Source organism: Vulpes vulpes, chromosome 11 (genome assembly GCF_048418805.1).
Source record: "Vulpes vulpes isolate BD-2025 chromosome 11, VulVul3, whole genome shotgun sequence".
NCBI lineage: Eukaryota > Metazoa > Chordata > Mammalia > Carnivora > Canidae > Vulpes > Vulpes vulpes.
The window spans coordinates 88,813,793-88,839,949 of record NC_132790.1 but is presented as its reverse complement, the minus strand read 5'-3'; the positions used below and the strand labels follow the sequence as shown (position 1 = coordinate 88,839,949).

The 26,157-nt window shown below is 36.1% G+C and overlaps 1 protein-coding gene across 6 annotated transcripts in view; it reads left to right on the top strand.

Moving 5' to 3' along the window:
• Positions 1–26,157, top strand: part of ATR (ATR checkpoint kinase) — a 93,798-nt gene continuing 67,641 nt past the window's right edge. For 4 of the 6 annotated variants that reach the window (XR_011995293.1, XR_011995292.1, XM_072727056.1 and 1 more), the window contains exons 1-16: positions 1–254; positions 7,475–7,566; positions 7,971–8,120; positions 10,061–10,938; positions 11,965–12,143; positions 12,584–12,775; positions 14,178–14,368; positions 14,879–15,031; positions 15,632–15,824; positions 16,057–16,319; positions 17,811–18,001; positions 18,089–18,189; positions 18,363–18,534; positions 19,400–19,570; positions 21,785–21,979; positions 23,988–24,173. Coding sequence is in view for 4 of the 6 variants with exons in the window: in XM_072727056.1 (XP_072583157.1) it covers positions 196–254; positions 7,475–7,566; positions 7,971–8,120; positions 10,061–10,938; positions 11,965–12,143; positions 12,584–12,775; positions 14,178–14,368; positions 14,879–15,031; positions 15,632–15,824; positions 16,057–16,319; positions 17,811–18,001; positions 18,089–18,189; positions 18,363–18,534; positions 19,400–19,570; positions 21,785–21,979; positions 23,988–24,173 (3,366 nt within the window). In the remaining 2 variants the exon portion in view is untranslated. Of the gene's footprint in view, positions 255–7,474; positions 7,567–7,970; positions 8,121–10,060; positions 10,939–11,964; positions 12,160–12,583; positions 12,776–14,177; positions 14,369–14,878; positions 15,032–15,631; positions 15,825–16,056; positions 16,320–17,810; positions 18,002–18,088; positions 18,190–18,362; positions 18,535–19,399; positions 19,571–21,784; positions 21,980–23,987; positions 24,174–26,157 lie in introns of all 6 variants that reach the window. The other 2 variants (XM_026018512.2, XM_072727057.1) reach the window with 2 other exon arrangements.

Here is a 26,157-nt window from a genome sequence, read left to right as displayed (position 1 = left end):
CCCCGGGTCCTACGCGGAAGAAGAATTACGGCCCGCAGAGCGCGACCGACCGCGGCTTCCGGGAGGAGTTTTGGGCCTGACGAGACACCGTCGGGCGCCGAGCCTGCCCCCCCCCCCCCCCCCCCGCCCTGAGGTAGCTGTGGAGACGCCGGGAGGCAGCGGCCGCGCGGTTGACGAGGGCCGCGCATCCTCAGCATGGGCGACCACGGCCTGGAGCTGGCGTCTATGATCCCCGCTCTGCGGGAGTTGGGCAGGTAGGGCCAGGCCCGGCCGCTCCGGGTGCCGCGTCTCCTCCGCCCGGCCCGGCCCGGCCGGCCTCTCACGTGCGCTCCCTCCCCAGCCGCGCGCGTGCCGGCTCCGAAACCTTCAACCCCGGCCCCGGGCGATGTGTCTCGCCAATGGCTTGAGCACGTCTCCCCCCCCCGAGACGGGGTTAAAAATACGCGGGCGTCGCCGCAGACGTTGGGGAAGCAGGTCTAGGGCCCGAGAGGGGGTGTTCGCCGAGCCCACTGTACCTCAGCGGCGCCGGGAGCCTTGCCCCTTCTGACCGCTCGCTTCCTGCAGCCCTCTTTCCTTAGGTGAGGGACTCGACCCAGGAACTTGCTCCATTCTCTACTCCTTGTGATCGCTCGTGGAGGACTTGGGTTCTTAGCTTTACGTGTTGACCCAAACTGCCCCTCTTTGACAAGAAAAGAATCACTGGTTCGTGTTATGTGGAAGGAAGGCCAATGGCTAGAAAAGGCAGTTTGGTCTTCTTCAAAATGAAAGCATAGGCCGTCCTGAAGATGGGACCCGTTTCCTGTTGGCCATCCAGCGCCCAGTCCGTTTATTTTAGTCAGAAATCCCAGGGATCTGCCACGACGTCCCCAAAATGTAAATGTGCACAGGATGTTGCCGGAGTTTAAAAATAATTCAATACTGTTTCATTTGCAAAAGCCCGCCTTCTGTAAACGGAACAGTAAAATCACGTAAACCACCGTCCCACCTGAAGAGAGGGGAAGCTGTTGCTGGCGGGCTGCCATCCCCCCTTCAGCACACTGGCAACTTTCCCTCAACCAGGCCTAAAGGGGGGAGGGTTTTTATTTTGCTTGCCTTTTTTTTTTTTTTTTTTTTGAGTTTTAACCCATTGCGAAGAAGAAATAAGTGGGTTTGTACCACTAGTGCAGTTGACCTATCAGTTGGAGTAATTGCTTCCCGGGTTTTAAAGCTGTTTGAAAACTTAGCACACAAAGTCAGAGCTAACAAAGTCTCTGGGGTATCTAATTCCTTTCTTTTTGGGGTGCAGATGTATTCATCTCCACTTGTTGGCCATACAAGAATATTTAGTCGTCTTCAATCACATAAATAAGAGGGTAAATGAAGAAACCACTCTTGTCTTTACCGGATCATCCTGTTTTTGTGTCCCCCCCCCCCGTCCCCGTCCCCCCCCCCCCCCCCCCGCTTTGCATGAATGTTGCAAGCCTACTTTGTGTTAACATTTTATAAAGTAACATGAATACAGGCGCTCGTTTTAGGACATTGATGTACAGATTTCATTTTTGAGGCTCAATGTGAAGCTCAATTTTTTTTTTCCTATCTTGTTTTCATGTAGAATTAACTAATACCTTTCTTCCCTCTTTTTTTTTCCCATTATGAGAGTTGTTAATAAAAATAATAGTATCTTGGATTTATTTATAGTCTCTTACATCACCAGAGCTTATGTTACTTTTCATTTCATTTAACTGCTATTCTAAGAGAATAGAAAAAATAATAAAAATAATAAAAATAATAGTATCTTGGATTTATTTATAGTCTCTTACATCACCGGAGCTTATGTTACTTTTCATTTCATTCAACTGCTATTCTAAGAGAATAGAAAAAAAAATGACCCGTAGAGCATTGTATAATAATAGTTTTTTAACAGTCGTGAGTTTCTCATTTTAATTGCTTCATTCATGCATATTCAGTCTCACAGTATCTCCATGATGTAGAATAGAGTACATATTATCACTATTCAGTAAGAAACGGAGTCACAGGAATTGAAGAACCAAAGTCAAAGAGATAGCCATTATCAGAGTTGGGTTCCAGATTCATGCCATCAAAGCCTTTTCTCCACCCCCATCTTTTTTTCTTATTAATTGACTGGCAATTCAATTTCTGAAAAAAAGTGAGATGTTAACTGTTCTAATGTGTGGGTAGCTCTGTCTCAGAGATGAATTTTGCTTCTGTTTTTTGCTATGAGCACTCTTTTCTCTGCCTAGTCTTTCAGGGTGATCCCATCCACTGTCTTCAACTACCATCTGCCATTTAATGACTGCAAATATGTTTCTCCAAACCATATCCATTTCCTATAGAATATTTTTGTTTGAAGATTTTATTTGTTCATGAGAGACACAAAGAGAGAAAGAGGCAGAGACACAGGCCGAGGGAGAAGCAGGCTCCAAGCAGGGAGCCAGATGAGGGACTTGTTTCCGGGACTCCAGGATCATGCCCTGGGCCGAAGGCAGGTGCTAAACCGCTGAACCACCCAGGTGTCCTCCTATAGGATATTTATACAACTGTATACTGGCAGTTTTAGCTGGGTGTCCTATATGCCATTAAGACAACATAGCTGGGCACCTGGGTGGCTTAGTTGGTTAAGTGTAAGACTCAACATAATCAATACAACTTCTTCAGGTATCCTAACCTCCCTTTTTTTTCCCCTCTCATTCACTGAGGTAGGGACATCTCAGTAGGTGATAAAGTAGGTGAAAAGGTGATGAAAAGTTTTCATCTCAGTAGGTGAAAAGGTGGTCACTCTTTTTTCCAAACCAGAAATGTAGGAATCATTCTTGATTCCCCATGTGACTTTGCTACATCCTTTGTCCTCTTTTCATCTTTACTCTCTTCCTAAGTAACTTCATGTAGTCCCATGGCTTTAAATATCACTTATATTCTGATAACTCCCAAATATTTATCTACCCAGAGATATTAGGTTGCTTACTGTTGAACATCTGTACCTGAAATGAAAATTTACATCATTACATCTTGATTTATGTTCTTAAACTTGGTTCCTGTCCCAGGTTATTGTAAATGTGCCAACCAAAAACTCAGGAATTTTTATTTTATTTTATTTATTTATTCACGACACAGAGACGGACAAACAGACAGGCAGAGGCAGAAGCAGGCTCCGTGCAGGGAGCCTGACGGGGGACTCTGATCCCCTGTCTTCAGGATCACACCCCGGGCTGAAGGTGGCGATAAACCGCGGGGCCACCAGGGCTAGTCGGAATTCTTGATTCTCTCTCTTATACCCAAAAAATCTTATCAGCAAGTCCTGACAATCCTACCTTTAAAATACACTTGTCACTGCCGCTATTCTTGTCATTTCTTATCTAGACTATTACTGTAACCTCTCAGCTTATCTCTCCATTTCCATGTTACCCACTCACAGTGGATTTCTCACTCAGCAACCAAAATGATTTTAACAACTATAAATTATAGATTATATAGCATTACTCCTCTGTTTAAAACCTTCTTAGTTTTCCAGCACACTTAAGTTAAAATGCAGACTTCTTCCCAAGACCCCTACGGTCCTACATAATCTTGCCTCTACCTGCCTCTGACCTCATGGCCATATATCCTTCCCTTACTCTGTTCCACTGGCATTGACCTTATTTTTTGTATGCCCCAAGATCATTCCTTCTTTCAGTGCTTTGCTTTTTGCTGTTTCTTCTCTGAACAGACCAGTTTCATTCAGATCTCATTTTGGAGAGGCCTTCTCTGGGCTTTCTGTTTAAAATTACTTTGTGACCACAAGATATATTCGGATAATGATAGTTGCTATTAAAATATTAAATGGGGCAATGGGTAGGAGATGAAAGTCTAGGGAGCATTAACATTAGCCACTAGAGGGGATTTGAATGGTGAGAAGAAGCCAGTCATGTGAACTGGGAGAAGTATCTGAGATTGAATGGGAGGTTTAAAAGTCTCCAGGTGGAAATGAGCTTACTTTTTAAAGAATAGGAAGGACGAAACAAAGGAAGCAAAAAAGGGACTGGTGTGAGTTAAGGGTGGAAGAGTAACCATGGGCCAGATCCTTTAGTATCTTATAGGCCAAAATAAGGAAAATTTAAGTGCAATGGGAAACCATTGGAATGGTTTCAGGAAAATAACAATTTAATTCAGGTTTTAAAAAGTTTACCTTTCACTCTCCTAATTGCAACATTTCAGTGTCTCATTGCTGTCAGTACAAAATGGAAACTCTTTAGTTGGTTCTTTGAGCTTTGATACAGTTTTTCTTCAGCTTCATCTGCAATTACTCCCTCCCTCTTCTTTAGCCATATAGAACTCCTTACAGTTTCTAGAGCAGCCTGTGTTTTTGTTCTAGACGCTTTGCACATGCTGATTCCTCTGCTTGGAATACTTAGTCCTTTCTCTTATTTTTCCTGCCTAGCCCCTTAGGGATTTATTTACCTTTTTGTATCACTTCCTTCAGGGAGCTTTGACTGATAGACTCTGCTCAGGACTGAATGTCCATTTTGTGTTCTACCTTGGCTCTATTATAATACTTAACCGTGCTGTGTTAAAATTACCTGTTTACTTTTTAAACTTTTAGTCTACAATTTTTTTTAGGGTTGATGCATGGTATCTTGGTTAACCTGGTATTTGATGCTTGGCCCAGTGGAGATAATCAAGTATTTGCTATTGTCTCCAACCTTCATGTGATACTTAAATTTCCTCCTGAGTATACCCTCTTAGCTCATTTCCAAGGTAGAGGTTGTATAAGAAGAAACGCTCGCTCCTATAAGTGATTATTCTAATAGTACCTCTAATGAATGATAATCAATTCACCTTTAAAAAAAAACTTACTTGTAAGAATTGTTAATTTTAGTAACTTAGTAGTTTCAGTTTGAGAAGATAAAGTTATGGAGATGGTGGTGATGGGGTAGAATAATGTGAATATATTAATGCCATGGAACTGTACACTTAAAATGGTTAAAATAAATTTTATGTTAAATATATTTGACCATAATAAAAAATATATTCAAAGGACATTTTAACAAACTTTTAACTAAATACTGTTGACAGCTTCCTCCTTGAAATTCTAGCCTTAGTTTCTAAAATACGCCTCTTAAGGTTTTTCTTTTTATTTCACTGGCTCTTTCCCTTTTTCCTTCATGGTCTCTCTAACTTAGGGTTCTGTCTTTGGCTTCCTTATTACTCTTATATTGCACTAATTTTCAAGGCTTCCACTGCTACTAGCTATAGTAGGGTAGATTATATAATTTCCATGAACATCAGCCTCCTCATACACAAATAGGGGTTTAATATCCCTCTCTTATTGCTTGTGAAATATGCAATAGTGCAGACAATGTGTTTAGTCTTGTTTGATAGGTATTATTATATAATGGTAACTTGATGTGTATCTCTAGGCTAGATAATTCTTGAGAACTAGAGCATTACATTTCCCCCCCCCTGCAAACTCTACTCCTACTGTGGGGCTTGAATTTACCATCGGGAGATTAGGCCTCCCATACTCTACTGACTGAGCCAACCAGGCACCCCTTGGGACTAGAACTTTGATTCCAAGATTGTAGATCTTTTGTGCATCTCACTTAGTTGTTTCCTTGAGATCTTAAATTCAGTATTTCTAAAACTGGTTTTGTCCGTTTCCCCCCCCCCCCCCCCCCCCCCCCCCCCGCTTCCTCCTGTGTTAATTCTTTTGGTGAATGGCCTCACAATCCACCCTGGATAGGCCTAGGTTGATTTACCAGTCTCCTCCACTAACTTGTGTCTTCCTTCCCTCTCCCAGCGGTAGCTTCTGGTATTTAGTGTGACACATTGTAGGTGCTCGATAAATGGTTGTTGATTATATGACTGTATAGTTCCCATCCGGTGTGGTAGAGTACAGACTTTCTACTGTATTCTTACATTCTGCTTTGCGCTGGTTTATACCAAATCATGGAGCTTAATTAAGTTCAATTCATTCAGGGTTCTCAGATACAATTGCTCTGCTTAATTATTATATCTCCTCTTTTTTTTTTTTTAAGATATTTATTTATTTATTCATGAGAGACACACAAAGAGAGGGGCAGAGACACAGAGGCAGAGGGAGAAGCCGGCTCCATGCAGGGAGCCCGATGTGGGACTCGATCCCGGATCCTGGGATCACATCCTTAGCCGAAGTCAGATGCTCAACCGCTGAGCCACCCAGGCGTCCCTATATCTCCTCTTAATATTTATTTTTCTTGATTGGTCCTAATAGTCAATATATGTAATTTTCTCTAATATATTTTTTAAAGATTTTATTTATTTATTCATGAGAGACACACACATGAGAGAGAGAAGCAGAGACACACGCAGAGGGAGAAGCAGATTCCATGCAGGGAGCCTGATGTGGGACTCGATCCTGGGACTCCAGGGTCACGCCCTGAGCCAAAGGCAGACGCCCAATCGCTGAACCAATTTTCTCTAATATTTTACTAAATTCTCACTGTGGAAAAATTCAAACATCCAAAAGAAGGGAAAATGGTATATCAGTTGCTCATTTAGCCCAATGATTATCAATTCATTGCTCTCTTTCTCTCAACTCAGATTATTTTGAAGTAAATTCCAGAAATCATTTTATCTATAAATATTGGTATTTAAAAATAAATAAATAAATATTAGTATTTATCTGTAAGGATAAAGACTATTTAAACATATCATGATACCATTATCACACCTAAAAATGATTTCTTAATAACATCAGATATCTAGCCTGTGTTTAAATGGTCCCAGTTGTCATATACAGTTTGCTAAAAGTTTTATTTTTGTATTCTTGTTTTAGGGTTTTTTTTTTTAACCAGAATCAAACATAGACTCATAAATTATAATTGACTAATATGGCTTTTAAGTCTTTATTATAAGTTTCTCCTCTTTTTTTTCCCCTTGGAATTCATTTGTTGAAGGAATTGTGTTCAGTAGATTTTCCAGAAGTCTGGATCAATACTGCTTAATAGAAATAAAATGCAAGCCACATGTATAATTAAAAATTCTCTAGTAGCCACAAGACAAAAAGTAAAAAGGAAATAAGTGAAGGTAATTTTTCATAATATATTTTACGTAACTCAGATACTGTCATTTCTACATGTAATTAATAGAAGATTATTAAAGAAATATACATTTTCTGGTATGAAATATTCAAAACCCAATGTGTATGTTCTACCTAAAGCACATCTCAACTGGACTAGCCATATTTTAAATGCTTAATAGCTACATAAATAATGACTACTATATTAGTCAGGGCAGGTCTAGATTTTGCATATTGAATGCTGTGGTTTCATTGAGCATATTTTTTTCCTTCTAAATCAGTAACATGTATTTAGATTTTTTCTTTCATTTTTAAACAGAAGGATACAACAAGTGTCAACATTAAAACTAAACACATTTGATAAATTCAAATTTAGGGAATTTTTTACAAATGATATTGTCAATCTCCTTAAGGTTTAAAAACTTTTTATTTGTATTTTAGTGCCAGTCCAGAAGAATATAATACAGTTGTACAGAAGCCAAGACAAATTTTATGTCAGTTCATTGACCGAATACTTACAGATGTAAATGTTGGTAAGAAACAGTTATTTCTTATATAAATTTTATGAGTTAAATCGCTGTCTTTTCCATATGTAAAACATTACGCTAGCATTTCTCTCCATGTAGTTTTAAATTTAGAGTTAGTATTTATGATAGTTACTATTCAGGTAAGGTAAAGGTTTTTTTCCCCTCAGATTCTAATACAGTGCCAGGCATATCATAGATCTTTAATCTATATTTGATAAATGAGTATATAATAGATGAATGTACATGATTATTAAACATTTAAAATTAGAAAGATAGGATTGTAGAGTTTAGTCCCATTATCATGAGCACTGTCTTGGACACAGTTTGGTCACCAAAATCTAGTTTTTTAACAAAAAGACTGCCGTTTAATTTGTCATGACTCTAAAATGAATCTTTTTTTTTTGTTTTAGTTGCTCTAGAACTTGTAAAGAAAACTGACTCTCAGCCAACCTCTGTGATGTTGCTTGATTTCATCCAGCATATAATGAAGTCCTCCCCACTTATGTTTGTAAATGTGAATGGAAGCCAAGGGCAAAATGAGGCCAAAGGCAGTTGTATTGGTAAGTCCTGTTATTTGTGCATTCATTTGCAATTGGTTGTATGAAATCTGCCCTCTTCTGCTCTTCTGAAATATAACATATATTTTATACATAATTTGTTCAAATTTGCTATAAATTTAAGGGAGCAAAATGGTAATGGTTAGTTTTATTTTATGCATCCTTATTGTTTTCTTTTGTTATGAAGAATGGAACAGAAATAATCATACTTGTTTATTTGCCATTGGACACTTAAGTAGTTTTCTTTTTTCTGTTTTTGATAATTTCTTTCTTCTAGATCAGGCATTAGCAATCTGTGGCCTATAAGCTGGCTGCCTGTTTTTGTAAACAAAGTTTTATTGGAAAATCCATGCTTTTACTCATTGTATTTTTGTCTATAACTGGTAGAAAGGCAACATTGAATAGTTGACACAGGGCCATATGGCCCTCACGCCTAAAATATTTCCTGTATAGCCCTTTAAGAACAATTTTGCTGAGTCCTAGATGTTGAAGCTTTTTTCTAGGTTTAACCTTATTTTCCCTACTACTTTTGTCCCTTTATTGGTCTTCTTGTAAAGAGATGTAAAGCAAATATCTTTTTTTTTCCGGTATAATGCATAGGGCATTTAAAATTTTTTTACTTGAATTTCAGTACCCAACTTTGATAGCATGTCCTCCAAAAGTTTTTTCTGACCAGTACTCCTGACTGCTTGCCCTAGCTCTGGCTTAATTGCTCCCTCTTTATGCTCTGTTAGTACAGATATTCTGCATTTCTTCTATCACAGTGATTACTAAGCTGGATTATAAATAACTTTTTGTCTATATTCTTTGCCACATTATTTTATTTTATTTTTAAAAATATTTTATTTATTTATTTATTCATGAGAGACACACAGAGAGAGGCAGAGACATGGGCAGAGGGAGAAGCAGGCTCCCTGTCGGGAGCTAGATAGGGGACTCGATGCTGGAACCCCACGATCACACCCCTGAGCCAAAGCCAGTTGCCCATCTGCTGAGCCACCCAGGTGTCCCTATTTTATTTTATTTTATTTTATTTTATTTTGTTTTATTTTATTTTATTTTTAAGATTTTTTATATTCATTTGAGAGAGAGAGAGTGAGAGCATGGGCAGGGTGAAGGATCAGAGGGAGAGGAAGAAGCAAACCCCTCTCTGAGGAGGGAGCCTAATGCCAGCTGATCCCAGGACCCTGGGTCATGACCTGAGCCAAAGCAGACACTTAACTGACTGAGCCACCCAGGCACACCTTTGCCACTTTTTCTTTTTTTTGAACAACAGATCATGACCCATTAGTAGGTTATAAAGATAAAATATAATAGACTAGGAAATATTATATTACATTGCATGTGATAAATACTTTCTCATGAAACTTTTGTTTCATGTATTTAAATAAAATAAATATGCATATGTAGACTGAGTCATGGCATAAAATGTATCTCTTAAGTTTGAGAAACTGTATTACAGGATTCTTGAGTACTGTGACTATTTTGTTTTTGTACACCTGGGACAGAGTTGACAATAAATGTTGAAGAAGTGATAATAGTAACTAACCATTTGTTGAACTTCAAGCACAATGCTGAGAATTTCAGCTTACTTGATCCTCATGGTAACCCTCATTATTCCCTTCTCATAGATGAACTTACCAAGGTTCAGAGAAATGAAAAGTTCATACAACGTGTAAAAGCTAGGACTTTGTCTGACTCCAAAATTGGTATTCTGAATTACCATGTTTCCATTGTGTAGGGAATGTTTTTAGATTTAGACTTTGTCTGACTCCAAAATTGGTATTCTGAATTACCATGTTTCCATTGTGTAGGGAATGTTTTAGATTTTGTTTTAGATTTAGATCTATGTGTTATACTTTAAAAATGATTCATCAAGGATTTAGCAAATTAATTAGCATTTCTGATGTACTTATTTATATCTTTTTTTGTTTATTTCAAAGAATTCAGTAATTGGATCATAACGAGACTTCTGCGGATTGCAGCAACTCCATCCTGTCACTTGTTACACAAGAAAATCTGTGAAGTTATCTGCTCATTATTATTTCTTTTTAAAAGCAAGAGCCCTGCAATTTTTGGAGTACTGACAAAGGAATTACTCTGTCTTTGTGAAGATGTGATTTGCCTCCACAGAAAAAATGCAGTGGGACACTTTGTGGAATGGCCAGTGGTAGTTAGCCGATTTTTAAGTCAATTAGATGAACACATGGAATACTTACAGCCAGCTCCTTTGCAGTTCGTGAACATGCAAAATTTAGAATTTATTGAAGTCACTTTATTAACAGTTCTTATTCGTATTATTGCAATTGTGTTTTTTAGAAGGCAAGAACTCTTACTTTGGCGGATTGGTTGTGTTCTGCTAGAATATGGTAGTCCAAAAACTAAATCCCTAGCAATTAGCCTTTTAACTGAACTCTTTGAGCTTGGAGGGTTACCAGCACAACCAGCCAGCACTTTCTTCAGCTCATTTTTGGGATTATTAAAACATCTTGTAGAAATGGATACAGACCAGTTGAAACTCTATGAAGAACCATTATCAAAGCTGATAAAAACACTATTCCCCTTTGAAGCAGAAGCTTATAGAGATATTGAGCCTGTCTATTTAAATATGCTGCTGGAAAACCTCTGTGTCATGTTTGAAGATGGTGTGCTTATGCGGCTTAAGTCTGATTTGCTAAAAGCAGCTTTGTGCCACTTACTGCAGTATTTCCTTAAATATGTGCCAGCTGGGTATGAATCTGCTTTACAAGTCAGGAAGGTTTATGTGAGAAACATTTGTAAAGTTCTTGTGGATGTGCTTGGATTTCAGGTGGATGCAGAGGTAAGTCATTTTTAAGGTTACTTGATTAGTATGTATTTTGTTTGTAATATAAATGTATGCATATATGTAAGATGTAATAATGAGAAAATAGAATATCTTTAATAATAACATTCAGGATGGAATGTTGTTTTTTTTTTTTTTTTTCCACAATCCACTTTGGTTCCTTATTATGGGCTTTAACTTTGGTATGAGAAGGATTTGTTCACTAAGTTGGCAATGAACTGCCAATGTAGTAGAATGTTTTAAAGTAGAATTTGTGAAGCGTAAGCATGTTTAGTGCATTCATTATTAACTAGAAGGGAGCCATTATTAACTTAATTGCAAAGACCCCGAGCACTAACCTAGATTTTATTTTTGACAGGGTATATATAGTTCATCACATTTAGAAAACCTATGGGGGAAAAAAGAAAATCTATGGGTACACACTAATAGTCGTATCAAATTATGCCTTTTTTCTTGCTCAGACTGTGAGAGACAGCATAATAAAATGTGCAGTAACTTGAGTAAATATTTTATCTGTAAGTCTTGCTGGATTTGTAGTATGAAAGGGATTAGTAATTCCCTTATAGAGTTTTTCTTTGTAGCACTTTTTAATAAAGATTTTATTTATCTGAGAGAGAGAGACAGAGAGAGAGAGAGAGAGCATGAGCAGAGGGAGGAGCAGCAGAAGGAGCCTGAAGTAGGGCTCCATCCCAGGACTTTGGGATCATGACCTGAGCTGAAAGCAGACACTTAACCCACTGAGCCACCCCAGTGCCCCACTTTGTATCATTTTGACAGAAAAACAAAGAATTTGTCTTTTTAAGACTTTCAAGACTATAGAACCATAGTTCTAGATATAAAATCATATATATGTCTATTTATAAATTATGAAATTATATAGATTAACTTAGGTCTTTGTTTTACCTGATGAGACTCTGACAATAGTTTACCTTATTAGAAAACTTAAAACCTAGTGAATTTTTACAGTCTTTGAATAACATATTTCCTAAGACATAGTTTTTAAAATAATTTTTACTTTCTCAGTATTTGTTGGGCCCACTTTATGCAGCCTTAAAAATGGAAAGTATGGAAATCATTGAGGAGGTTCAGTGTCAAATTCAACAGGAAAACCTCAGCAGTAATAGTGATGGAATATCAGCCAAAAGACGTCGACTCAGCTCATCTCTGAACTCTTCCAAAAGACCACCGAAACAGACTGAGGAGTATGACCTTCATTCAGTTTGTATTTAGTCATTTAATAAAACTTCATTAAGTTCTTTCTAAAGGTAGTCAAAGGAATGCTTAAAATATTTTAATAATTACAGTCCATTCTAGTGTGAAAGATACCATGGCTACATATGGTTACTTAAAAGATTTTTTAAGTTTTTACTTGCTTATCTAATTTAGCTTCTTAATATCTAAAAAAAGTCCCTGAGATTATACATTCAGCAGCAATTTAAAATGTTGACAAATAAACTTTTGTATGATGTGATCAAAGAATTTGCATATTTCAGTTTGCACTGAAAGTTGTTTTAAATATACTGTACTATAAATCTCAGTAGTTGGCATTGCATGTTATCTTTTGTTTTAAATATTTTTCACATTGGAACCAAATTTATATTAAATACGAATATCTTTATGTTATGGTTATAATTAATTACAGAATTAAACATGTGGATATGAACAAAAAGAGCATTTTATGGAGTGCACTGAAACAGAAAGCTGAATCCCTTCAGATTTTCCTTGAATACAATGGTCTAAAGAATCCTGTTATTGCAACTTTAGAAGGAATCACTATTGTCCTTCAACTGACTGCTCTATGTACTGTTCATTGTTCGCATCATAACATGGACTGGTAAAACAACTTGTATTTTCTGAGTGGATTGTGTGTAATAAATTTGGATTTATTGTTTTAGGAAACCTCATTATTTGTTCTATTTGTGTGACCTTAGAACAGATTTTCAGTGAAATGAAAAAAATTTGTTTTTTATTGATTACCTGCTAAATGATGGGTACTGTATTAAGTGCTATATATATATTATTTAATCTTTATAACAGTTCTGTAAGTCAAGTGCTATTATACCTACTTTACAAATTAGAGATTGAGGCTTGGAGGCCTGTTGGTTTGTATATTGGTCTATATGCACAGGGCAAGGAGAGATTGAAGAAAGAGGCAGACCACCCCAGATTGGTAGGTGGCAGGTTTTGTAAGGGAGCTTACCTACAGAGTTTGTCTTCAGCAATTGTGAAAGACAAACTCTCAACTCACCTTCTAGAATCCTAGAAGTTTATATGGAGGATTAATGGGGTTAAGTCATGTATTCAGTCCAGATGGTCTCAACACCACCTTACTCTCAAGGCTAAGTCCTTGGAACAGCTCCCACTGTGGGACTAGTAGGCAGAGTATACATTCCAAGGACAGGAAGGGGGGGTAAGGAGACTCTGATGGCCGGGTCCAGTTTGAGGGTCAACTAGTGGTTTCATCCTTTTGATTACTTCCTGTAACAAGACTCTTTTTGCCTAAGCTAACTTCTGGGCAAAGTACTTTGTACTTTTCTAGAAAGTAGCAGAGCACATTTTTATTTAACTCAAAAGCCAGTGTTGTTTTAGTCAAACCGTCAAAACATTTCCCTTTGATAGGAGTAGGGATTTAGAACTCATTAGAAGTATCTTTTCAGTTTAGTATTCTTAATATGGGTTGATTAGTCTATTAGAAGAAACAAGTGTGAATTTTCTCTGAAGATTTAGTCTTAATTTTACTGCTAAGTTACAGACCAAAATCTTGTTAGATTTTACATGATCATTCTGTATTTTTTAATTCTTTTAACTAGCCAATAAAAAATTATGAAGGACATTTTAAAGAAACTATATTAATTCAGACTGCAGTAAATTTGGAATTTGAGGCAACTTGAAGGAATAGCTGATTAGGCTGCAATCTACTCTTCTGTTATTAAGAAAATGTTTACTAAGCCAGTTAATAATGATGCAGAGCTATCTTCTGTCATTTTAAGCCTGGTGATACCACATTTAAATATCCTAGGATAATTTTAGTTATCAGATCATAAGAGTGATTTAGACTGACATAAAGAGATTAAACTTAAAATAATAATGCATATTAATTAATTTGCATATATTTACTTTGAATTGGTTTAAACTATTAGTTTTATACTCAAAATTTCTTTTGGCTTACTTCAATATTAGGTTGGACTATAACAAAATTGATTGTAATTCTGTGTCTTAAAATGTATTAACTGCAGCCATAATTTTAGGGACTGTCGTCAGAAATGTAAGAAGAAACCTTCAGTAGAGATAACTTGGATGTCTTTGGATTTTTACACAAAAGTGCTTAAGAGCTGTAGAAGTTTGTTAGAATCTGTTCAGAAACCTGACCTGGAGGCAGTTATTGATAAAGTGGTGAAAATATATGATGCTCTGATTTATATTCACAGTAAGTATAAATATAAACAGTAGAATAAAATAACCTTTAAAGATGATCAATATTGAAATAGGCTTTCTCTTTGCCTAAGGCCTAAATGCACAAATGTTTGGAATACCCAACAGTTTTTTCTTGATTTTAGTTCTAGTTCTATTTCAGTAATTCAGTAATTAATTCAGTAATTTCTAACTTCCAAGTTTGTGTAATACTTGGATTTATTACTCTTTTTCAGGTAATAGAAGTTACTTATAACTATTTAATTTTTTTATTTGAGATTTTCTGAAGAATGTTTTATGATCCTTCTAAAAAATGCATGGATGCATATTTTTTATAAAGTCACATTTAATTTCTTTGGGTTCACAGACCCCAGAACATCATCTCTAATTAAGAATCTTTGTTTATTGAATGCTATAATTCCACTTGATGTTTAGAACATTTATTTTTATTGAAAAAATAAAAAAAGACAGGTAAGTATGATTAAGGAAAAAGATACAATTAATCACCTGTTCTGTGTTTCTACAGTGAAAACTTCATTTGAAGATCATATTCTAGAAGATTTATGTGGAATGCTCTCACTTCCGTGGATTCATTCTCATTCTGATGATGGGTCTTTAAAGTTGACCACATTTGCCACTAATCTTTTAGCATTAAGCCAGAGGATTTCAGATAGCTACTGTAAGTGGTCACAAAATTCTATGTGTGTGGTTTAACTCCTCTCTATATGGGATGTCTAACACATTGCTGTCTTTTCAATAATTAAAAGAGGAAGTACATTTTTAACAATTCAGAGAGGAGTTATATTTGTAAAAAGTAACAAATTGAACAAATTATTGGATTTGCATATCCCTATATCTGTTCTGCAACATTGCTCTGCAAAGATGCCATTCCAGTTTACATTCCTCTTAGCAGAATATGACAGTTCCTTGTTTCACATCCTCACTTTGTCAGACTTTTAAATGTTTGCTGTCAAAAAAAAAAATGTCGAGGTAACTAAAATTATTTTTGCTTCTGATGGGTATGATTTTTAGTTGCATTTCTCTGGTTATCTAGTAAGATTGTATATACATCTTTTTCAGTGTCCATGCCTTATTTTTGAAAAAGAAGCTTTTGATTAAGTATTATTTGTATTTTAAATGTTACTTGACAAAAAAATAAATAAATGTTACTTGACTTTACAACAAAAATAAATATGTATATAAACTGAATATGTGTTTTAATATATATATAATATAATTAACATTTAGAAATCTTGTTTAATAGACTTAATTTTTTCAGCACCACAGGCACAGTCACGGTGTGTGTTTCTTCTAACTTTGTTTCCAAGAAGAATATTCCTTGAATGGAGAACAGCAATTTATAGCTGGGCCCTACAGAGCTCCCATGAAGTAATCCGGGCTAGTTGTGTTAATGGATTTTTTATCTTATTGCAGCAGCAAAATTCATGTAACAGAGTTCCCAAGATTCTTATGTATGTATTAATATTTTAATTTGAATATATAACTTGATTGGATAGATTATACTATATGTAAATATATGTATATTGCTAGGTATATAGAGCAAATGTTGCTTTTAGTTTTGGAATTCAAATTTTCTTCCTTCTAGGCTTTGTCTTACCATTACTTTTGCCCAAATTAAGCAAGACTAGTTAGACCACAAAATAAAGTAAAGTTTAATTAGTACCTTCTCTTTTTTCTCCCCAGAGATAAAGTCAAAGATGATTCTGACTTTGTCAAGAGAGAATTTGCCTCTATTCTTGGTCAACTTGTCTGTACACTTCATGGCATGTTTCATTTGACAAGTTCCTTAACAGAACCTTTCTCTGAACATGGACATACTGACCTTTTCTGTAAAAATCTAAAAGTTGCATCTCAACATGAATGTTCATCTTCTCAACTAAAAGCTTCCATTTGCAAGCCATTCCTTTTCCTATTGAGAAAAAAAACACCTAGTCCAGTGAAACTTGGTGAGTGATTTATTATGATTTATTAAATATTTAAAATCTTTTAAAACTCTTTAAAGTCAGTGATAGAATTAGCTTGAAGCCTTACAAAATTAAATATGCTTGATAGGTTCAGTAGTCATGTAATGATTACTTATAAAAGGATGTCTGGTATTAGACCATCACAGAACTAAAAAGGGAAGTAATTTTTGGGTTTTTATTTATTTTTTTATTTTTTTTAATATTTTATTTTATTATTTATTCATGAGAGACACAGACAGAGAGGCAGAGACACAGGCAGAGGGAGAAGCAGGCTCCATGCAGGGAGCCTGACGTGGGACTCAATCCCGGGTCTCCAGGATCATGCCCTGGGCTAAAGGCGATGCTAAACTGCTGAGCCACTGGGGCTGCCCAATTTTTAGATTTTTAAATGATCGTTTAATTTGGTAGTCTACTTCGGGATACCTGGCATTTGCTTCAGTATCGTGAGGTTCAATATTCTGTATCCTCTTTAGTGATACCAAGGACCTTCCTAATGTGTCCACTGCTACACTACCTTGGACCTCAGAACTTCAAATTATTAGATACTTTGCCCAACCGAGGACTGTATACAGGTTATATCTTCTTAGCCATTTTCCAATGGTAATGATCTACGAGTTTGTTGAAAGCACAAGATTTACAAGAATACTTGTGAGATCCATTTGTTTGGGTGTAAGTGGCAACTGTTCTCAAGTTTTCAAAATAATATATAATAGGTAGTTTTTAGAATTCCCCAAATCTTATAAGATTAACAGTAAGGCAAAGATTGCCCTTAGTTCACAGTTCTTTGGATTAGTGAAAAATTTTTCTAGAGGGTGGAGAGGAGCAGAGAGAGGGAGAGAGAGAATCTCAAGCAGGCACCACACCCAGCGCAGGGCCGGGCTCAGTCTCATAACCCTGAGATCATGACCTGAGCTGAAATCAAGAGTCGGACACTTAGCCAACTAAGCTACCCAGGCACTGCAGATTAGTGCAATGTGCTTTGAAGTCCATCTTGGTAAAATATAATGATCTACAAAATCTAAGTGACTAGTCATTTAGAACTTAAAAAAATCTAGGGGCATCTGGGTGGCTCAGTGGTTGAGCTTTTGCCTTTGGCTCAGGGTGTGATCCTTGGATCCTGGTATCAAGTTCCACATCAGGCTCCTCACACAGGGAGCCTGCTTCTCCCTCTACCTATGTCTCTGCCTCTCTCTTGTGTGTCTCTCATGAATAAATAAATAAAACCTTAAAAAATAAAAATAAAAAAATCTAGAATTTATTTTAGATTCAAATTACGTATAACTCTTATTAGATATTACGTAAATTTAAATTTGTAAGTATTTTAATCTTCCACAATTCTGTGTGCTCTACTAATTTAAATATTGACATTATAAGGCAAGTTAGAATTCTTTGTATATTGTTTATGGATAATTTTACTGTAAAACTTTGATATTTCATGTGTTAAATTGTGCATTGTATGCTCTCACCCTTTAGCTTTCATAGATAATCTATATCATCTTTGTAAGCATCTTGATTTTAGAGAAGATGAAACAGATGTGAAAACAGTTCTTGGAACCTTATTAAATTTAATGGAAGATCCAGACAAGGATGTTAGAGTGGCTTTTAGTGGAAATATCAAGCATATATTGGAATCCTTAGACTCTGAGGATGGATTTATAAAAGAGGTTGATAGTTTCTTATCTTTAAACATTTGTATTTTCATTAACCTGGCTCTAAAAAAATTCTTTAACTAATTAATTTTATTATTCTAGCTTTTTGTCTTAAGAATGAAGGAAGCATATACACATGCTCAAATCTCAAGAAATAATGAGTTGAAGGATACCTTGATTCTTACAACAGGGGATATTGGAAGGTATACTTGGCAGCAGTTTTATACTTTTTTTGTTTGCCTCATGTTAGAAATGGTGGTGTGATAGATGTGATATTGTAGAAAGAAATGTGATATCAAATGTATTTTTTTATGGGTTTCCATTTATATTTGAGACATTGACAATAACTTGTTTTTTCTTTTTCTTTTTTTTTTAGAGCAGCAAAAGGAGATTTGGTACCTTTTGCACTTTTGCACTTATTGCATTGTTTATTATCCAAGTCAGCATCTGTCTCTGGAGCAGCATATACAGAAATCAGAGCTCTAGTTGCAGCTAAGAGTGTTAAACTACAAAACTTTTTCAGCCAGTATAAGAAACCCATCTGTCAGGTGAGAGTAGCATTGGCCTTGTCTATAGGAAATAGCAGTACTTTGCAAGAACTTTAAAAAAAAAAAAAAAAAAAAACACCACCAAAAAACTGTATATACATATTATTTGTCTTGCTTTAAAGGATATATTTTTATTTATTTTTTAATTTTTTAAGATTTTATTTATGTATTAGAGAAAGAGAGTGAGAGCATAAGCAGGGCGATGGGCAGAGGGATAGGGAGAAGCAGATTCACTTGCTGAGCAGGGAGCCCCATGTGGGTTTGATTCCCAGGACGACAGGATAGTGATCTGATCCAAAAGCAACTGTTTATTAACCCACTGAGCCAGCCAGGTGCCCCTAAAGGATATATATTTTTTTAATGATATATTCAGTGTATTTAAGAGAACCTAAATCTTAGAGTTTTAGATTTTATGATCTTGGTCTGAAGATGTGTATTATAAATGGGAGAGGAGAAAAATCATCTTATATTGAATTATTATGCCCTGTTGTTAATCTGTTAAATGCTTCTCTGTTTTAGCCTCTCTTTTAGTGATGATAAACTTTTTTATGGCTTGATATTATAGATAACGTTTGTTTTAAAAAAGGTTGTTTCAATTCATGGCTGAAAAGTTAGGATATGTTAATATACTGGCTTTGCCCTGTTAGTAGTTAAGAAATTTAAATTTCTTAACTAAACCTGGTTACTCCATCTGTAAAAGGGAGATTATGACATAATCTACCTCATTAAAGTTTGTTAAATAAAAATTGAATGAGCTAATTCAGGTAATATGTTTAGAGTGCTGATAATGTCCTTTATGTTAGCTTAGAGAGTATCTGTTAAAGTTCCTTCCTTGTATGAAAATTAACAGATTGTTTTGCTCTAGTTTTTAGTAGAGTCCCTCCATTCCAGTCAGATGACAGCGCTTCCTAGTACTCCATGCCAGAATGCTGAGATGCGGAAACAAGATGTGGCTCACCAGAGAGAAATGGCTTTAAATACCTTGTCTGAAATTGCCAATGTTTTTGACTTTCCTGATCTTAATCGTTTCCTTACTGTAAGTTGTAAAGTGTAGTTGACTTACTTGAGGTTTTCAATTCAATATTTTGTGTTTATTCCATTCTTGTCTTATTTTAAAGAAAAACTGACAAGTACATTGAGGAGCTTATAGATCCTAGATGTTCAGATTTACATGTTTTCTTTTGACTTTGATATACTGTTACTTATAAAATTTAAGTTCATATTAATTTGAGTTATTCTATATGGTTAGTTATTCTGAAAGGTTAATACTAATTGATTAATGATAACTAATTCAGTTGACTGAATCCTTATGTCTTCAGTGCTATGATTGGTTCCATTCGTAATGCACAGTCTAATATCATTTTTACCCCTAAGACATTAGAGTAATATAGTACAAAACTATTGGTATTTTTGACCTTCTGTGATTTCAGATGACAGTTTGTAGTATGGAGTGGCTTAGAAGTCTTCAAAATGTCATTAGGGTTGAGGTTTGAAAGATGGATAAGGTAGATTCTCTTCTTCTTACCTTTTCCCAAGGGCAAAGTTATGGTTACCCTTAATAAGTTAGAATAGGGATTCATACTGTCAAAAGTGAGTATTTCTCCCTATTATATTACTATATTTTAAACAAACTTAAACTGCCTATAAATTGCTCAAATCCTAGAAGGAAATATGATAGTATACAATAAGGATTATAAAGATGTTCTTATCTTTTCATTCAGTAATTTCACTCTGGGAACCAAAAAGTACAGGTGTTTATTGCAACATTTTCCTAACAGCAAAACTAAACAAAACCCTGAAAAGAAACTGTCTGATATTAAGGTTATAAACTATTATGGAACCATTAATATAATAATTATTAATACTTTGTATACTACCTTAAAATGTTGTATCAGTCTTGCATGATTAATATTAAGTTGAAAGATATAATACAAGTAAGATGTAAGCATCTCTGAGGGCAGGACCTGTCTTGTTTACTGTTATATCTCCAGTATCTAGGATAGTGACTGACATGTAGTAGGTGTTCTTTAGATACATGTTTACTGAATAAATGAAAGGCCAACCATTTTTTGTTTGGAATTTTTTGTATATTTAATGAATAAGATCTTAAAGGAAATAGATCAAAATCAAAATAGATATTTTTGCCATGTTGAGATGATGTGTTAAAATGGTTTTATTAATATTGCAGCATCAACTTTTTTTTTTTTAAAGACTTTATTTATTTATTCATGAGAGACACAGAGAGAGAGGCGCAGAGACACAGGCAGAGGGAGAAGCAGGCTCCATGCAGCGAGCCCGACGTGGGACTCGATCCCGGGTCTCCAGGATCACACCCCAGGCTGAAGGCGGCACTAAACCACTGGGCCACCTAGGCTGCCCCAGCATCAACTTTTTTGTTTTGTTTTGTTTTGTTTTCAGCATCAACTTTTTAATTAAAAAAACACAAGGGCAGCCTGGGTGGCTCAGAGGTTTAGCACCACCTTCAGCCCAGGGCGTGATCCTGGAGACCCGGGATCAAGTCCCACATCGGGCTCCCTGCATGGAGCCTGCTTCTCCCTCTGGCTGTGTCTCTGCGCCTCTCTCTCTCTCTGTCTGTCTCTCATGAATAAATAAATAAAAAATATTTTTTTTAAAAATTTTTTATTTATTTATGATAGTCACACAGAGAAAGAGAGAGAGAGACAGAGGCAGAGACACAGGCAGAGAGAGAAGCAGGCTCCATGCACCGGGAGCCCGATGTGGGATTCGATCCCGGGTCTCCAGGATTGCGCCCTGAGCCAAAGGCAGGCGCTAAACCGCTGCGCCACCCAGGGATCCCTAAAAAATATTTAAAAAAAAGAAACTTAAAATTTTGTATATATGGTTACTCTTGCTTGTCTAAATCCTCGTTAGCCCAAATAATAAATCAAACTTGAAACTTCTGCCTTAGAGCATGAGTATATTTTAACACATACCTATGAAAAATTATTTTCTTTACATATATTAGCTTATACTTATACATTAGCTACAGTGTGAACTCTGTGCTATCAGGAATCTTGGCAATTTTTTTGTATCAGTATCTGTAGTTTCTGAATCATAGTAGATGTTCAGTAATATCTGTTGGATGAATAAATGGTAAATCTGAAGTCAAGCATGACATTTGGACTACAATTTTATTTGGCATTTTAAAATATTTTTGCACCTAACTTATGTGAATATGTTATTACCTGGGCAAATGTACTTTTTAGTAATTGTAACGTTTCTTTTTCAGAGGACATTACAAGTTCTGCTCCCTGACCTTGCTGCCAAAGCAAGCCCTGCAGCTTCTGCTCTCATTCGAACTTTAGGAAAACAATTAAATGTCAATCGTAGAGAGATTTTAATAAATAACTTCAAATATATTTTTTCTCATTTGGTCTGTTCCTGTTCCAAGGATGAATTAGAACGTGCCCTTCATTATCTAAAGGTAATTAAATGTATATATTTTACTCTTTTGTTTAAATTAGCTTTATAGGAAAGCTATTGTAACATTCTTGTAGAAAGGAGAGTGGGTAATTTATAGCATATTCTATATTAATAGAAGTGCAAATAGTATTATGTAAGCAAGCTTTGTTTTGGTCCTAGAGGAGCATATTTTTTTTTTTTTATTTTTATTTATTTATGATAGGCACACAGTGAGAGAGAGAGAGGCAGAGACATAGGCAGAGGGAGAAGCAGGCTCCATGCACTGGGAGCCGGACGTGGGATTCGATCCTGGGTCTCCAGGATCGCGCCCTGGGCCAAAGGCAGGCGCCAAACCGCTGCGCCACCCAGGGATCCCTAGAGGAGCATATTAAATAGAATTATTCTTTTGTTATTTTCTTTGATCATTTCACCATTATGGCATATGATAATCATCCATTCATGGATCAAGTTCTCAAATCATTTCATTTCAGATTTTTTTTAGTTTATTTTTTAGTAATCTCTATACCCAGTATGGAATTCAACTCACTCCCCCAAGATCAAGAGTTACATGTTCTTCTGAGTGAGCCAGCCAGGCACCCCTCATTTTAGAATTTTTTGATTGGACCTCTAAGTTGGCTAATGATATTCAAATAATTATATTTACAGAAAGAGGCAGCCTCAACTATGGCATAATGTTTGTGTTAGTTATGTAGTGCTCAGATTACAGTTGGGCCCAGTCTTTTACTCTTTTTTAACATTTATAGCTTATACTTCTTTTTTGGTGTCATACTAGCAATGATATCTATCTATCTATCTATCTATCTATCTATTTATTTATTTATAGAGAGCATGTAGGGGGGTTGGGGGAGAGAATTTTTTTTAAGATTTTATTATTTATTTGAGAGTGTGCACGTGAGCATGAGCAGTGGAGAAGGGCAGAAGGACAAGCAGACTCCCCACTGAGCATGGAGCCCAACACATGGGGCACCAGGCTCTATCCCAGAACCCCGAGATCATGACCTGAGCTGAAATCAAGAGTCAGATGCTTAACTGACTGAGCCAGCCAGGCACAGTAGTAACAATATCTCTGAAAAAATATGAGTCTAAACAGAAACAGGAGAAACTGTCAGATATGTATATGTGACTACTATTTTCTGTGATGTTAATTTATTTCATGTGTTTCATGATATGGTAGCAACAGATTTCTTTCCACATGAGAATTATTGAATATTGAGTGTGTATATTTATTTTGAGAAAGAAAATCTGTATTGTAGAGGATGAATGATAATATTTTCCTACTTGTCAGAACTTTACTAAAGAATTTCATTTAGTCTTCATAGTTATCTGGTGAGATAGATGCCATTATTTTTCCATGTTATAGATGACAAAACTAAGGCAGAAAGAGGTCAGATTAGGTAACTTGTCCAGGTCACAGCACAACTAACAGGGGGCAAAGCTGGAATTTAAATTCAAACAGTCTGGGGATCCCTGGGTGGCGCAGCGGTTTGGCGTCTGTCTTTGGCCCAGAGCACGATCCTGGAGACCCGGGATCGAATCCCACGTCAGGCTCCTGGTGCATGGAGCCTGCTTCTCCCTCTGCCTATGTCTCTGCCTCTCTCTCTCTCTCTCTCTCTGTGTGACTATTATAAATAAATAAAAATTTTTAAAAAAATAAATAAATTCAAACAGTCTGACCAGGAAGACTGCTCTAAGCTGCTATTAGTAATATTTTCACCCAAGAGTTATGTATGTATGACTAATGAATCAGTGATATTTTAAGAAAACTGGGACTTCCTTTTTAAAATTTTACTCGAAAATAAAGTCTGATCACTTTTCTTCATTACTGGTAGCTCATTGGAGACCTACCAGGAGAAAATGAGATTAGAATCCTTTTCCAATGCCTTTTAAAAAATACCATTAGTAAATCTTGTCAGATGAGCTAGATCTTCTGATTTACTGATATTGTGTTAAGAACAATATACTTATTTTGAAAAGCCTATTTTTTTTTTTTTAATGTGTCTTTGGATTAGAATGAAACAGAAATTGAACTGGGGAGTCTATTGAGACAAGATTTCCAAGGATTGCATAATGAATTATTGCTACGTATTGGAGAACACTATCAACAGGTTTTCAATGGTTTGTCAATACTTGCCTCATTTGCATCTAGTGATGATCCATATCAGGGCCCCAGAGAGATCACATCACCTGAACTAATGGTAAGGAGTGTTTAAACGGGTTTTTGGTTCGTTTTTTTTGCCTTTTTGTAGCTTAATTGTGAAATTGGAGAAACAGGTATTATATGCATTTTCCAAATGCTAGAGATTTATTTAAATTTCAAATTGGGATTTTTATTTTGAAAAGGTTAATGATTTAAATCACATGGTTACAGCAAGGTATTAACATATATTAGTGTTGAAAAATATGTGTTTTGAAGTGATTGTAGATTTTATTTTGTCACTGGGTAGAACAGTTCAAATTAACTTTTTTTCACTACTTTTTAACTATAGATTAGAATATACATTTGTGACTCCCCCCACCCCCTACTCACATCTACCTGTTTGGCCCAACATACTAACTTTATAAGTTCTAACTATATTTAAAATCCATTGTATTTGAGGGAGAGTTAGAAGATCTGTTATCCCTTTTATCTTTTCCTATCTTAAGTTTGTATGTGCAATCACTTCTTCATGTGAAAAAATATATATAAATCTTCAGCTTACTATTTTTTTTCTTTTGATTGCTCTAATTCCTTCAAGAGACTCAGAGGGCTATTAGCAAAATATCTTGAGAGGTTTCTATCTCTTCTTTCTCATTTCCCACGCATTCTTTGTTTCAATCTAATTCTGTTCTATTTCACTGAAATTCTTATCCAGGTCAAAAACAGTCTTTCTGATGTCAAATCCAATGGTTACTTCTCTTTTCCTATCTTCTTTAACCTTTCAGTAATGTTCAATACAACTGACCATTCTTTCCCTTGTGGCTTATGTCATACCACACTTTTTTTCTTTTCTTTTTTTTTTTTAAACTGTCTGCTCAGTCTTTATAGGCTCCTACCCTCTTTATCCTTTAAATGTTAGATTGATTCAGGACTATGTAATTGAATCTTTTTCTCTAGTGACATTCTCTCCTTAAGGGAGAGAGTATCTAGTCTCATCTGGTCCTTTGCTTAATATGGTTTATATTTTGATGACTTCATAGCTGTGATTTCCATCCAGACCTCTCCTGAGCTTTGGACCTGTGGGTTTATACAAGTTAGGTCCTGGCAGGAAACAGATGGCTCACATAAATGTTTTACTGAAAATAATTTGAAGAAAAGTCTATTTTCATTGTCATGGGCAAAGATAAGAGAACCAGTAGGGAATGTTAAGGAACATAGGGACTAGGAATAGTAGAAAATTTAGGCTCCCCTTAGTCCTGGCCAAGGAGAAATGGTGTTTCCAAACCTAGTTGAAAGCTTAGAGCCATGGTTCAGGGAGAGAGTTGTCATTGTAGAGCGATGTGGACAGTGCCAGAACCACCTCAAAACCCAGAGGGAGCAGGAATTATAAATCCCATACTCTCTCCTCTTGATCTCTGTTCTCTCTGGTGCTTCCTGTTGACTGAATTCATTGGGAAATCAGTTGAAAGGGATCTTGAATAATGAAATCTGGTTAGCCTCCCAGGCACAGAGCAGGGCAGACAATGGATCTAAAGGTGAGAGGGGTTGACAAACTGTCCAACTTTCTCTTTGTCATCTCTACTTACCTATCTTTTATGCATCTCAAATCAGTCCAACATAGCATGTCTATTAGAAATCCTTATTTTCCCTCCTCAACCTGTTTTTCTCCTAGTCTTTCCTATCTCAGGAAATGGAACATGTCTACCTAGTTGCTAAATTAAAACTTGGGAGGCATTCATGAACCCTCCAGTTTCTTCATCCTTTATTTTTAAGTGCAGATCCTAGCAAGTCTATCTCCAAAGTATATTTTTCAGTCTCTGCTGCCACTCCCCTCTTATAAGTGACCAACTTCTTTCTCGGGGACAGCTGTAAAAACCTAACTTTTCTCTCCTTTCCCTCTTCCTTTCCCACGTCTTTACTCAGTTATTTATTTACACAACATTTGAAGTGTGTTTTTTTATATATATAGCTTAAACTCATATCATTCCCCTGCATAAATTCCCTTTATGATTTTCATTGCTCTTAAAATCTATAAAGCTGTA